Source organism: Grammomys surdaster, unplaced genomic scaffold, assembly GCF_004785775.1.
Source record: "Grammomys surdaster isolate TR1022 unplaced genomic scaffold, NIH_TR_1.0 172, whole genome shotgun sequence".
NCBI classification, from domain to species: Eukaryota; Metazoa; Chordata; class Mammalia; order Rodentia; family Muridae; genus Grammomys; species Grammomys surdaster.
Genome location: NW_021604620.1, coordinates 4,200,869 through 4,215,040, shown reverse-complemented (window position 1 = coordinate 4,215,040; position 14,172 = coordinate 4,200,869). Strand labels below are relative to the sequence as shown.

At 46.1% G+C, this 14,172-nt stretch overlaps 2 protein-coding genes across 2 annotated transcripts in view; both read right to left on the bottom strand.

Annotated features, from left to right (window-relative positions):
* The window catches only part of Slc22a14 (solute carrier family 22 member 14), a 20,774-nt gene extending 13,355 nt beyond the window's left edge, over positions 1-7,419 (bottom strand). The window contains exons 1-2 of the mRNA XM_028767442.1: positions 7,395-7,419; positions 1,217-1,306 (exon numbers count right to left, since the gene is read on the bottom strand). The gene's annotated coding sequence lies outside the window, so the exon portion shown is untranslated. The remainder of the gene's footprint in view (positions 1-1,216; positions 1,307-7,394) is intronic.
* Positions 7,420-13,328: 5,909 nt separating this feature from the next.
* Slc22a13 (solute carrier family 22 member 13) overlaps positions 13,329-14,172 on the bottom strand; it is a 2,051-nt gene continuing 1,207 nt past the window's right edge. Inside the window, exons 3-4 of the mRNA XM_028767290.1 lie at positions 13,634-13,849; positions 13,329-13,422 (exon numbers count right to left, since the gene is read on the bottom strand). Coding sequence (XP_028623123.1) covers positions 13,329-13,422; positions 13,634-13,849 — 310 coding nt within the window. The remainder of the gene's footprint in view (positions 13,423-13,633; positions 13,850-14,172) is intronic.

Below are 14,172 nucleotides of genomic sequence, written 5' to 3'. Positions count from 1 at the left end.
ACCAAAGGAAAACAATTTTAACTCAGAAAAATTCAAGAGAAGAAGAAACAAAGTGGATTTAGTAACCAAGACTGGAAAAAATGAGTCAAAAATACATTGTTACAAGTTAGAAAGTTGCACTGTTTCTGGGGACTGTGGCTCCTTCAAGAGTTGGGCCCAGCTGGTACAGTCGTGTTAGCCAGCTAGGATATTGGAAAGTTATAGCCTGGTCCCTAGTTCTAGCTGTTCTCTACTGATGGTTGGTTCATGGCTCTGTGATCTGTCAGTGCCACGTGTTCCTGCTGCCATGAATTCCGTTATGACTTTCCCACCACAGGGGACTAGGAGGTCTCCAATCCTGAGACAAAATAAACCTTTCTTCCTTCAAGTTGTTTGTGTCAGCTGTGGGCACAGTGACCCAGGTGACCTGCTTGTCTGTCTATCTGTCTATCTATCTATCTATCTATCCACCTATCTATCTATCCATCCATCCATCCATCCATCTATCTATCATCTATCTATCTATCTACGAAACATCATATACCTATATCTATTTACCATCTATCAATCATGGATCAATTTACCTATTATCTATCTATAAGTTATCTGTCTACCTACTATCTATAATTTATATCTCATCTGTTTCTATTCTATCTATATATACACAATAGACTATCATTCAGACATTAAAGACCAATATTTTGTCACTTGCAGAAACATGGATAGAAGAGATGGGTATTCCACTGAGTGAAATAAGTCAGATGCACACAGACAAACATCTTGTGCTCTCATGTGTGCATGGAAGACAACGCTGATCTCAAAGAAATAATTAAGCAGGGACTATCAGCACCTCGGAGGGGCGGGGCAGGGGTGTGAGGATGCTACTTAATAGGGATGGGGTGCAGTTGAATAGAAAAGCAATATGGTCTAGTGCTCCATCGGACATCAGAGTAACTATGGTAGACAACAATTAAACATTTCAAAATAGCTAATAGCATTTTGAATGTCCCCAATGCTAAGAAATGATGTATGTCTGAGCTAGCGGATATGTTACTGACTGACCTGATCTTACCTGTTGCATATGTGCATTGAAGTGCTATACTGTATTCTATAAATCATACAGTTAGTGTGTATTAATTAAAATTTTAATAAAATAAGTACAAAATAAAAAGAATTATCAGACCCATGTTATATTTTAAAAGGGTCGTGAGCATTTCCCAGCCTGCTTGGAGCGTACCTTGTGTCTGTCTTCTAGGCTGGTGTAGAACTCACCTTGGCCCTCTCCTCTTCTCGAAAGTGTCTTGAAGTGGATGACAATTTGGTCACCCTGTAAGAAGACACACTTAAGATACAAAAAAACAGGCAGAGTGAAGGGATGAGAAAAGTTGTACAGTAACAAAGCTGGTACAGCTAACTTATTAGCAAACAAAGATAAGTGTTAAGGAGACCAGAACAATAGCTCAGCAGTCAAGTGGACTGGTTGCTTTTGCAGAGGTCTCAGCTTTGATTTCTAACATCCACATGGTAGCTTGCAACCGTCTGTAACTCCAGTCCCAGGAGATCTGATGCCTCAATCACTAAGGAGCAGATAGAAACAGGAACAGCTCCAGTGTTCCATCAAATGTAACTCTTCAGACTGACTTCTAACTGAGTAGACCTGTGTCTGTGAGTGGTATGTTATGTGAGCGCAGGTGCTCTCAGAGGCCACAGCAGGGGTGGGATGCCCTGGAGATGGACTGTGAGATCCTCAGTGTGGAGCCAGCGACAGAACTTGGATTCTCCACCTGCCTGGATTCTGCAGCATACACTCCTAGCCACTGAGCTACTGCTGCAGGCTCTAATACAACTCCTCTCAGGGGTAAAATATGCATATATTTAGCAATAAGATGGACTAACACTATTCAGAAGCTTTGTCTAGCCACCTATGCTGGTATATGCCTGTCACCCCAAAACTTGGAAGTGGGAAGATTACAAGTCTAAGACTAGCCTTGGCTATATAACAAGCCCAAGTCTAAGGCTTGACTATATAACCTCAGATTCTACCTCAAAAAAATGGGTGTGTGGAGGGCAACGCTGGAAAGCTTCCATGGTTTAGAGAGCTTGCTACCCAATCACACACAATTACAAGCACTGACGTTGAGAGCCTGGCACCCACAGCCAGACCTGGCCTACATGCTTGCACCCCAAATACAAGAAGGGTGGGGACAGGAAGATTGCTGAGATTTGCTGGTTTCCAGTCTAGCTAAAGCAAAAATGAGAGTCCCAAATGCAGAGAGATTCTGAGTCAAAACAGAAATTGATGGGTAACACTGAGGAGTACTATCTGACATCTTCTGACCTTCACATTGCACATACCTGAACACACATGCACGTGTGCACACACATACACACAAATAACTCATTTTTTTTTCTTTTTGAGACAAGGTCCCTCTGTGTAGCCCTACCCATCCTGGAACTCACTTATGTAGACCAGGCTGTCCTAGAACTCGCAGATCTGCCTGCTTTTGCCTCCCAAGAGCTGGCATTAAAGGCAGGCACCACCACATATGGCCCCTGAAGGGTCCTTTATCTACTGTCATTTATAAAATTCTGCAACTAGCAACTAGAGAATATATATTTTCCTCGAATCTGCTTAGAGGATTCAGTGAAATTTAATCATGTACCAAGCAATAAGTTAAGCCTCAGAGAATTTCAAGATATAAGCATATAGATTCTTTTTTAAGATTATTGTGTTTAGACCCTGGGAAAGATGGCTCAACATGTAACAGTGTGTAGCGCTCTCATCAGAGGACCCAAGGTTAGTACCATACCAGGCAGCTCACAACCAAGTTAGTACCCATACCAGACAGTTCACAACTGGGTTAGTACTCATACCAGACAGCTCACAACTGCCAATAGCTCCCACTCCAAGGGGTCTGATGCCCTATTCCACCTCTATAGGACCCACATATACATAATATTTATGTATCCACATATTTATGTGTCCACATACACATAAATAAAAATTAGTACTATTATATTTAGTGTACAAAATGACAGGACGCATTATGACATTTTCATACATACGCATATACTACACATACATATACATCATATACATAGAATATACATATATACTACATATACATCTTCATATAATATACTCCTACACATACACATACATATAATATACTAAGCTTAGTCTCCGTTACCTTCTATACTTTGTTTCATCTTCCTTTGCCGCCCTCCCAGGGACCTGTCCTCTTCCTAAATAGTCCTTTTTATTTACTTTCAACTTACACACAAACACACACACACTCCACACTCAAGAAAACACATCCAATATATACTTTCTGTACTGGCTGGTTTTGTGTCAACTTGACACAAGCTGGAGTTATCACAGAGAAAGGAGCTTCAGTTGAGGAAATGCCTCCATGAGATCCAGCTGTAAGGCACTTTCTCAACTAGTGATTAAGGGGGGAGGGCCCCTTGTGGGTGGTACTGTCCCTGGGCTGGTAGTCTTGGGTTCCATAAGAAAGCAAGCTGAGCAAGCCAGGGAAAGCAAGCCAGTAAGTAACACCCTCCATGGCCTCTGCATCAGCTCCTGCTTCCTGACCTGCTTGAGTTCCAGTCCTGACTTCCTTTGGTGATGAACAGTAACGTGGAAGTGTAAGCTGAATAAACCCTTTCCTCCCCAACTTGCATCTTGGTCATAATGTTTGTGCGGGAATAGAAACCTTAACTAAGACACTTTCTAATACAGTGCAAATAAATTAGGAACGCTTTAATAGCAGGATTTATAAGCTGAATGCATATTCATCCATTTATAACAGTTAAGTTCATTTGCCACATTCTATCCCAGGCTCCCTTTGTTCCTTAGTGAATTTTAGGGTTTCTCTGGTTTACTCTCTGTGCTGCACAACTCTCTGGGCTTCAGCAAACACTGAGGGTAACTATCATTCCAAAGTATAAAAGTCCCCTGCCTAAGAGCCCACTCCATGTCTGACAATCCTCTCTCTTCAGGACCCCCTATGAGCCACTTATCATCTTGCTATAGGGACTTTACCTTTCCCAGAACATAAACTGAGACCACACAGCATTCTGCCTTTCTTTCAGTTTCAGTAATGTTCATTTTTCATATTCATCATGCTTGCTGCTTAATAGCACTTTTTAAATTAAAATATGATTACACCATTTCTCCATCTCTTTCCTCCCTCCAACACTCCCCATGTACCCTGCCTTGCTCTCTCATATTCATAGCCTCTATTTCTTTAGTTGTTACACACACACACACACACACACACACACACAGAGAGAGACAGAGACAGAGACAGAGAGACACAGACACACAGACACACACTCACTCACTCACACCTAAATATATTAATACAACCTACACAGTCAATATACTGTCACTTGCATGTGTATGTGTATGATTTCAGGGCTGAGCATTTGGTATCAGATAACCAACGTTGGGGCTCTTCCTTTGGGAAGACATGTATTTCTCTCCATATCTCTCAGCATATCTTAGTTACCCATAGTTCTTTGTCAGCCTCATGAGATTTCTCTTAGCATATCTATAGGTGTCCTTTCCAGAAAACCACAACTGACCAAACTGCAGAGTGACTGTCATGCTCAGCCCCAACTGATACATGGACATCACAGCTCCCACACCAGAGGCTCGGACTGTAGCAGAAGGAAGGTGGGAAGATTGTAAAATGTAGACAAACAAAGTTCGCTGTGAGATTTTTATCTCCTAGAAATGTCCAAGAAGCTGCAACCATGTAACCTCATCAACATGGGTGCCTAATAGTTCTTTTTAAAAAGTCACTCAGAAGTACTTTATTGCCTGCATGTGCCCCAGCCCATCTATCCATTCACCTACTGAAGGACATTCTAGGTGTTTTGTTTGGCAACTGTGAAGCAGGCCACTATAAACATTTCCATATAAGTTCTTGTGTGGGGCTGGAGAGATGGCTCAGCAGTTAAGAGCACCAACTGAGAATTCCAGAGGTCCTGAGTTCTAATTCCCAGCAACCACAAGATAGCTCACAACCACCTGTAATGGGGTCTGATGCCCTCTTCTGGTGTGTCTGAAGAGAGCAATGGTGGTGTGTTCATATATTAAATAAGTAAATAAATAAATAAATAAATAATTTTTTAAAAAATAAGTTCTCGTGTGGACTTAAGTTTTTAAAACAGTTGGGCAAACCTCTGGGTGCATGGATACTGGGGCTAATGGGTCACGTGACAAGAGTGTGATTAGCTTTGTAAAAGGCTGCCAGCTGTCTCCCATGTGATTCTGTATCTCCACCAGCGATGAGTGAGAATCTTGTCTGTCCCGAGACCTCTCCTGGAACTGCTATGATCACATCACTTTATTTCAGCCATTCTGGATAGGTGTGGAGCAGTGGTGCAACCACAGCTCTTTATCTGCTCTCTTCCTGCTGGAAAGACTGCTCTTCTTGTGCCTAAGTTTCTATCCATCCATCCATCCATCCATCCATCCATCCATCCACCTACCTATCCACCCACTTATCTACCTATCTCTATGTCTATAGTTTTTATCTCAGAGCCTTCTACGTGTTGGATAAGTGTCTCAATGACTGGGCTATGATTACCAGGCACTTCTATTTTCAAAGATTCATTTTTATCCAGTGTGTGTGTGTGTGTGTGTTGGTATATACACATAAGCGCTGGTGCCCATGAAGTCCAGAAGGAGTCAGTCAGACTGACCCCTGGAGTTACATGTGGCTGTGAGTCATCTAACACAGGTACAGGGAACTCAACTGGGCTCTTCTGCAAGAGAACGTGCTTCTAACCACTGAGCCACTCTCCCAGCTATGTCTGCCTGCTTCAAAACCTGTAGTTTAAATTTAAGTCCTTGGATCAGAGACCTTTGTACACATTCCTTATCTCTACCTTTTATCCTTCTAATGGAGGGTCTTTGCAGAGCAGATAGTCTGAGTTTTAAACAAGTTTCAACATCTCTATCCTTTTTCCTTCTGAGGTTTTGCTTTTGATGTTATAGCTAAAAGTCTCATTGCCAAAGCCGGGCCACTAGGGTCTCCTGCTGTTATTCTTCAAGTTTTACTGTGTTATCTCACATTTAAGTCTATGGTCATATTTGAGTTAATTTTTGTAAAAGGTGGGTGTATCTAGATTATTATTTTCCCTGTAGATATCCAAGTACTATATAGCACATTCATTTTCTCCACTCAGCGACTTTTGCCCTTTTGCTCAGTTGGCTTTATCTGTGTGAACCTGATGCTGAGCTCTGCTTCTCAGATCTGTGCTGTGCTCTCTCAGCTGTGCTGTGGTATCAACATTGTGCTAGTTTTATTGCAAGCCTTGATATCTTGAAGCAAATGTGTGCAAAAGGGCGCACACACACATACACACACACACACATTCTATCTACTTCCTCATGGTTATGGTGGCCACTTGGTCAAGTCATCCAAACATAAACTTCAGAGCATGCTTGTTATAGCCACAAAACAATTGGCTAAGCTTTGTTTAAGACTGTATCAAACACTTAGATCAGTAGCAGAGGGTTAACATTGTAACTATGGCAATGAGTCTTCTAGACCCCAAATTTGAAGTGAGGGTTCATAGAAACATCAATATATTTTTAAGGAAAAAAACTTATGAGCACCTCACATACCAAAGAAATCATAGAAAATTAAAATATTTATGAGTGATAGCCATAAAGTATCAAATGTATGGGTGTTTTAAAAGTTGTAATTTGTGGAGAATATGTGGCTTTATCTGCTTTGAATAGAAAAATATAGGCTGACTGTTGATCAACTAAGTTTCATTATAAAAAGTGAAAGAAAAAATGAATAAATTCAAGGAAGGTAAGGAAGATCATAAAAAATAAGGCCAAAGTAAAAGAATGAAGTTGGGCCTAGCACTGTAGGCCTGTAATTCCATCTATTTGTAAGAGTGAGGCAGGAGGATCACAAGTTCAAGGCCTGTCTAGGTACAAGATGATTTCAAGACCAGCCTGGTTAATTTAGCACTACTCAAAAACCCATCGAGACTAACAGTCAGCAAGCCCCCTGTGTACCCCCAGGTCATCTGCAAGGCCCCAAGCACCCCTCCCTGCACTGAATACCCATGGGGACTGGCAGTTAGCATGGGCCCTGACCATGCTGCCCCCCACTGATCTCAAAGGTCCTGCTAGAAGAGTCAGCACCCCACCTGCACACAGGAAATGACCAGGCACCACACCTGAGAACTCACAATTCCCATGAGGACAGCCTGCTCTTTCCATAGGGTTCCCACAGCTGAACAGGCCCAGGCACGTTCCTGTCCACATTCGTATGGAGAGTGTGGCCCCACAGTCACAAGGTGTCATCATAATTATCACCTTCTACATGCACCCCCAGTCCCTCCTCCCTGGAGACAGGACCACAAATCAAAGCCAGGCCCACCTGACTGTTGTCCAGACTCAACCATATCCTTGGAAGCAGAACCCTAGGGTTCCATTGGTAGCTGGGGAGATGGTGTCACAATGGGTTGGAGAAGGTGAGCTGGGAATGCTGGGTCCGTATTCTACTCCAAGAACACGAGTGGCTGCTGGGAATGCTGAGAGCCATAGTCTCCTCCAGGCACACGAGTGGCCAGTCTTGGGGCAAGGACGGATTAAGGCAAGTATGCAGACTGCTATGTGAAGTACCCTTGTGCCTTCACAAAAACTGTCTTCTATACTGAAAGCACTCCCTTGTCTTAGTCAGGATTTCTACTTCTACACAAAACATCATGACGAAGAAGCAAGTTGGGGAGGAAAGGGTTTATTCAGCTTACACTTCCACATTGCTGTTCATCACCAAAGGAAGTCAGAACAGGGACTCACACAGGGCAGGAAGTTGGAGGCAGGAGCTGATGCAGAGGCCATGGAGGGATGTTTCTTACTGGCTTGTTTCCTCTAGCTTGCTCAGCTTGCTTTCTTATAGAACCCAGGACTACCAGCCCAGGGATGGTATCACCCACCATGGGCTGGGCCCTCCCCACTTTGATCACTAATTGAGAAAATTCCTTACACCTGGATCTCAGGAAGGCATTTCCTCAAGGGAGGCTCCTTTCTCTGTAATGACTCCAGCTTGTATCAAGTTGACACACAAAACCAGCCAGTACACCCACCCCACATGAAAGCCCACTCTTTGTCGACTGTCCTTCAAGCCTTCCTGACCCCGTACCTGGGATCTACACTGTATATTTCTCTTCTGCCCCAAGGATACTTCACTATCAGCTGGCTTGCTAGAACTGCCTTTGTCTGACCCACCTCCCTAGAAGCCAGAGCCCTCCTCTGCTGGTAGAAACAGGACTCTGGTCTTTTTGCTTAGAGTAGGGGTGGGGAATCAGCCGAGGACAAGGAACCAGGCTGAACTGGTTGTGGGGAAGCAGGGGACGTGAGGGACCCTAACTCTAGCCCAAGGGGATGGCTCAGAGATACCTGGCAAGAAGCAGGAATGAGAGCAAAGGAGGCTGGGGTCCAGACTTGCCCTGTTTCTCCATCAGCACACAAAACACTTTGTGCTCAGAACACTGACAAAAATGGCTGAGAAAAATTAGGAGGCAAGACGTAGGAGATAACTCAGTAGGCCAAGGGCTCGACACACAAGCAGAGAGGATCCATGTGAACAGCTTGGAGTGATGGCTTGTGTCTGTAATCCTAGCACCAGGGAGGCAGACAGGTGGACCCGTGAAACCAGCTGGCCAGCCAACCTAGCCTAAGTGGCCCATCTCAGGTCCCAGTGACTGATTCTGTCTCGTAACCAGATGAAGGATCCAGGGAGATGGCTCCGATGGTAAAGTGCTTGCCACATAAGCATGAGGACTTGAATTCAACTCTAAAAGGCGAGGCCCAGCCCCGTACACCTGCATTCCCAGCACTTCAGGGCTGGGATGGGGATTAGGATGGGGACAGATGTGCCCCTGGGGTTCACTGGCCAGCCAGATGATCTGAATCATAAAGCTTCAGGTTCAGTGAGAGAGACCCCTGTCTCAAAAAATAAGGTGGAGAGTGACTGAAAAAGACACCTGGTGTTGACCTCTGGCTCCCACATCGTGTTCACACACACACACGCACACGCACACGCACACGCACACACACACACACACACAGAGAGAGAGAGAGAGAGAGAGAGAGAGAGAGAGAGAGAGAGAGAGAGTTTGATGTTAGGTAAAAGCCATCATCATAGAGAGACACCCAGAAGTCCATAAGGACAACAGTCAGGGTGACAATCCTGCCTTGGCTTTGGTCCTGTGAGCCCCCAAATCTCTATTCTCAGCTCTAGGCAACGGAGAACACCAATGTCAGCTGAGACCAAATTTCCAGTCAACACATGTCAGAGAGAAACTTAATGGAACGAGCTTAAAGAGCTAACATTCATGCCAGGTATTCATGCTAATTATCACACTCACACATGTATGCACACACTCACTCGCACATACACATACATTCACACTCACATCTGTGGGGACATACACGCTCGCGCGTGTGCGCACACTCACACACTCAGTGGGGCTGGGGAGCTGGTTTAATGAGTAAAGGATTCACCATGTGAGCATATGGGCCTGTGTTTCACTCTCCAGAACTGACTTTAGTAAAACCCGGGGAAGGTAGCTTACATCTGTAATCCATCAGTGCCACTCCAGCAAGATAAGAGGTGGAGATGGGAATCCCCAGAAGCTATTTTGTCATACACACTGAAGAGACTGTCTCAGGCAAGACGAAATCCAAGAAGACAAAGAACGAGATCCAAGGCCACCTTCTGACCTCCGCAGGCCTCATATATACACACTCTCCATGAGCACATAGAATTACATCATATGAACACAAAACCCTAGAAGACCATTTCTGTCCCTTTTGCTGTGAAGAAACTAGTAAACACTAGGGTTTTTCAACTCGTGAGCTGAATACAGAACTAATGATCACCTTGGCACTAGTTTCTGAGGAGCAAAGGCCAGGAGATGGTCAATCAGGGGGCAGTGAAGCAAGGGCCAGTTCTATAGGGAGCTCTTCTTGTTCCCAATATGATGGCCATCAAGCCCTGTCCCAGCCTCCTCTGGAGGCCAGAGGCCTGGGCTGACCACCTGGCACAGTGGACCGTTACTGGCTCCCTAGAGAGCTCTGACGGTAGTAGATGCTCCCAAAGGAACTGAAGTCTCTTGCTGCCATGAAAATATGGAGACAAGTGATACTTAGAGCCTTCACTGACCTGCCTGATGCCCAGCATCCTTGATCTAAGGAAACCGAGAACAGACAGAGGCTGACAAGGAAGGAGGTATTGGGCAAAGATCGTGGGATTACCTCTAGGTCACTAGATTTGCTAGTAGACAGCCTGGAGAGCTGACCCTTTGTGGCCCCTATTTCTGAAGCAAGGGGAGGAATGACTGGTTGGGAAGTGACGACATGGGACATGAAGAGTTGAGAAGATGAATGGCCACTAGTGGAGGGGCAAAGAAGCCCATGAGAGACTGGGCTGCCAAGCAACCAGTGGAGTTTTGTCCCTGAGTTCATAGAAAAGTGAAATTGTACAGTGTATGACTGTCTTGCAATTTGGGGTGCAGAGACAGCATAGGAAGGTGCCTGAGCTCACCCACTACTGTGGCTTTTCTAGTTGGACACAACCAAACAGCGCAAGAATTCAAGCATGAGGCTCTGGTAACAGGGACAGGACTATTCTGTCTCAATGGCAGTTGGAAGGACAGCTTCATCCTCTGATCTGAGCGATGGGAGAGACTGGGGGAAGAGTCAACAGAGCCGAGGGTCCCAGTGGAGCTAAGAACGCTACTGTAGGGAGTCTGCACTCCCTCCAGGTCGTATAGTCTACCCTTTACCGGCGGTGTCACGGTATGTGGAGGTGAGGTCCTAACCAGAATTAGATCATATCTAAATATGGTCATCAGGGTGGAGCCCTCCAGATGGAATAGCCACCTTATAACAAGAAGGAGAGAGAATTTTATCTCCATTTGCATACACCAAGGGAGACCACGTGAGAACCATGAGAGGTGGCCTTCCACACCAAGAGGTACAGAGAAAACATAGAGATGCATATAAGGATATAGAAAGGCTCTTCACCAGAACCTGGCACTCTGGCACCCTAGCCCCAGACTATCTGTCTGCTGTTGTGGCACCCCAAGCAAACCGAGTTGGAGGGAAGAATGGAGCAAACTAATCAAATTATTAGCCTGTTAGCAGAGTTCAAATATGAGTTGATCCCAAGAGTCTCATGAGTGAAGTATTTGATACTGACCTGATAGCCCTATTTTAGAAGGTTCTGGAAACTTTAGGGGGTGGGACCTAGTTAAAGCAGGTCACTGGAGGCATGCCTTTGAAAGTTGTATATGGTCTCCAATTCGTTCCTTACTTCCCTAACAATCAAGAGGCAGAGAACTTCCCCCACCAACACTTCCATAGCCATGACAGCCTGCTGAGGTGTGCGCTGGGCAGCTTCGAACAAAACCTTTTGAAACCTGGAGCAGAAGTCCTCCCTCCTTGAAAGTTGCTTTGTCGGGGCTGAAGGGATAACTCAGCAGTCAGGAGACGTTGCTGCTCTTCCAGAGTACCTCAGTTCCATTCTGGTACCTACTTTGGGCAGCTTACACATGCCTGTGACTCCAGCTCAGGGGATCTGAGGCCCTCTTCTGGCCTATGCAGGTATAGCATTTGCAGAGCAGCTAAACACACAAAGCAAATTTTGAACTTGTCCTGTTGGTCACCGGTACACAGAAGTAACTAGAACAGATGCAGTAGTGAGAGAGTGAGTGGTCTGGATGAGATTTGCTCATTTTTCATTTATATTCCAGATACTTCTGAAATTTGAGTAGGAAAGGATTTTCTCCAAAGGGTGACAGCAACTGGAATTGAAGGGGTGACCATGAGGCACTTAGAAAAGTTGTAGAAGATTGGGGAACATGATCTGGAGGTATAGAGGTGGGACACACACACACACACACACACACACACAGAGAGAGAGAGAGAGAGAGAGAGAGAGAGAGAGAGAGAGAGAGAGAGAGCCCATGAGTGTCTATGGGCTTTGGTCAACAGTTCCAAGGACAGGTTTACGCCTGGTAGAGGAACTGGATGAGACAAAGAACAGGCCCCTGGGAACCATGTCAAAGTAGAGAAACAGTAAACCGAACATCTTAGGGCTTGGACATAAAAGCCAAGAATTCAAGATGTGCCGTCTGACTGCCAGAGCTCTTTGCTTTTCCTGCCTAGGCAGAGTTTGAGGTTAGAATGTACCCATTCTGCACAAGTGTGTGGGTAGTGAGAATATTGAGAATTAAGTCCAGGGCCTCCCACATGCTGGGCAAAGCCACCTACTGTAAAATGGGAAGGCTGGGGCCCAGTTTTGGAGGATCCCTGTCCCCAGTGCTTGAGATCTGAATGTTGCACCAGCCCCAGCAAAGACAACCACAGCACTGAGGGGAAGGTCTCTGTGTACTGGCCATTCTCTGTTCAACAGCACCCTCTAGGGGACAGGTGTGGACTGGCATATACTAGCCACTAAGTTCCCCCGTAAGTAAAATTTCCTTTTATTGTGATCTACCATCCCCAACCCTGAGTGATCAGGCCAGGGTGGCATCTCCTCCGGGCTCCCAGAAGTCTTAGCTTATGAACTGCCAGTGAGGAACCACTAAAGATAACCTGATTAACAGAATACGCCATAGGCAGAGAGAACCTCTAAACAACCCATGAGTGTGCCACAGTAGTGGAGCCAGCTCTTAGTAGCCATCAAGTGCAGACTGCTGATGAGCCAAGGCATGCTGGGAAAGAGCAAGCAACAGCAGCTAAGTGAAAGGAACCCTTTCTCATGCACTTGGGAAGCAGAGCACAGTGGAGTGGAGGAAGAGCTGACAAGTCTTCTCCCATTGCCAACCTCACACAGGTGAGGCACAAACTGGCCACAGGTCAGGGAGAAAGGATCTTCAAAGGACATACGGTGTAAAAATCTTCTTTCTTAGCCTGCTCCCACAGGTTCCCTAGCTGGTGCCCTGCTCTTGAGTTGGAGCTCACTTTGCTTTGGAGCAGGTTGTTGTGGGTTTGTTTTGTCTTTATGTGGATGGAGTGAGTATTGCAGACAGGGGGACCAGCGAGGCCATGATCCTAGAGAGACTGTCAGAGAAGACCAAGAACAATCCAAGCCCTGACTCAGCCGTGGTACTGGGGTGCAGTTTGTGTAGAGGAGGTGTAGAGGATGGAGAGGTACGGTCCCTGGTGTTTCCACCAGGCTCTGCAGTGTGGAGGGGGGCGGAATGAACATGGCTGGTTTGATGTGTGGTACAGATGCCATTCACACAAGAAGATAGTGTGGGCTGTCCTCTGCTCTTGATAGGCTGTCCCTTAGTGACCACAGTCAGAAGTATGAGCTGCGCATGACAGCTGTCCTCGCACTGGAAGTTCTTCCTGTAGCCTCCATGTCTTTTCTTTGGGGTGTTGTTTTGTGGGACCTGCAGGGAACAAAAGACAGTCAGTGGATACCCAATACACTGCACACGATGGTTCTCTTAACATTTCCTGCTTAAAGTAGGGGAAGCGTGCTCTAAAGCCAGTCGGATATCTGTGGTGCCAAGGGGGAAACACGATTGCCAGTAGTAGACAGAGTAAAGGTGGAGGCTGGGAGGCCTGGGCCTGGGAAGAAGCCAGCAAGTCTGTGCTCACCGTGTGGGATGCCCCTGCTCCAGGTCCTGGAGGGTATCTTTCAGGGTCTGTCCCCGTGTCTCAGGCAGCAGAGCACACAGTAGGCCTGCACCAATGGGGAGGCTGCCGAAGATGATCATGGGAATCGCATGGTGGTACTGCTCCAGTAGCATCACAAGGGGTGTGATGATGCCACTGATCCTGGCGAAGATGCTCACCAACCCCATGCCTGTTTGCCTGGGGAAAGCAACACAAGCTGAGGCTCCGCCCACTGATGGAGGATGCCCTCACTCCACAGCTCTGAGGAACCAGGTGGCAGCCACCTTTGGTCTAGCCAGGGGGCAGGCTTCCTGGACTAGCCATCCCTCTCTGTCTCCCCCTGTCACTCAAGAGACCCAAACTCCCTTTCCACTTCAGAGTGGTGCTCTCCTGGGAGCACTCCTTCCTCTCCTCTCAGCTCTTACTTCTGTCCCACATTCAGGCCGATATGGCCATGGCCTGCTTATGTCAAGGTGTCACACAAGTGACACCTTGGTGAATGGCACTAGACTTCCTAGGCC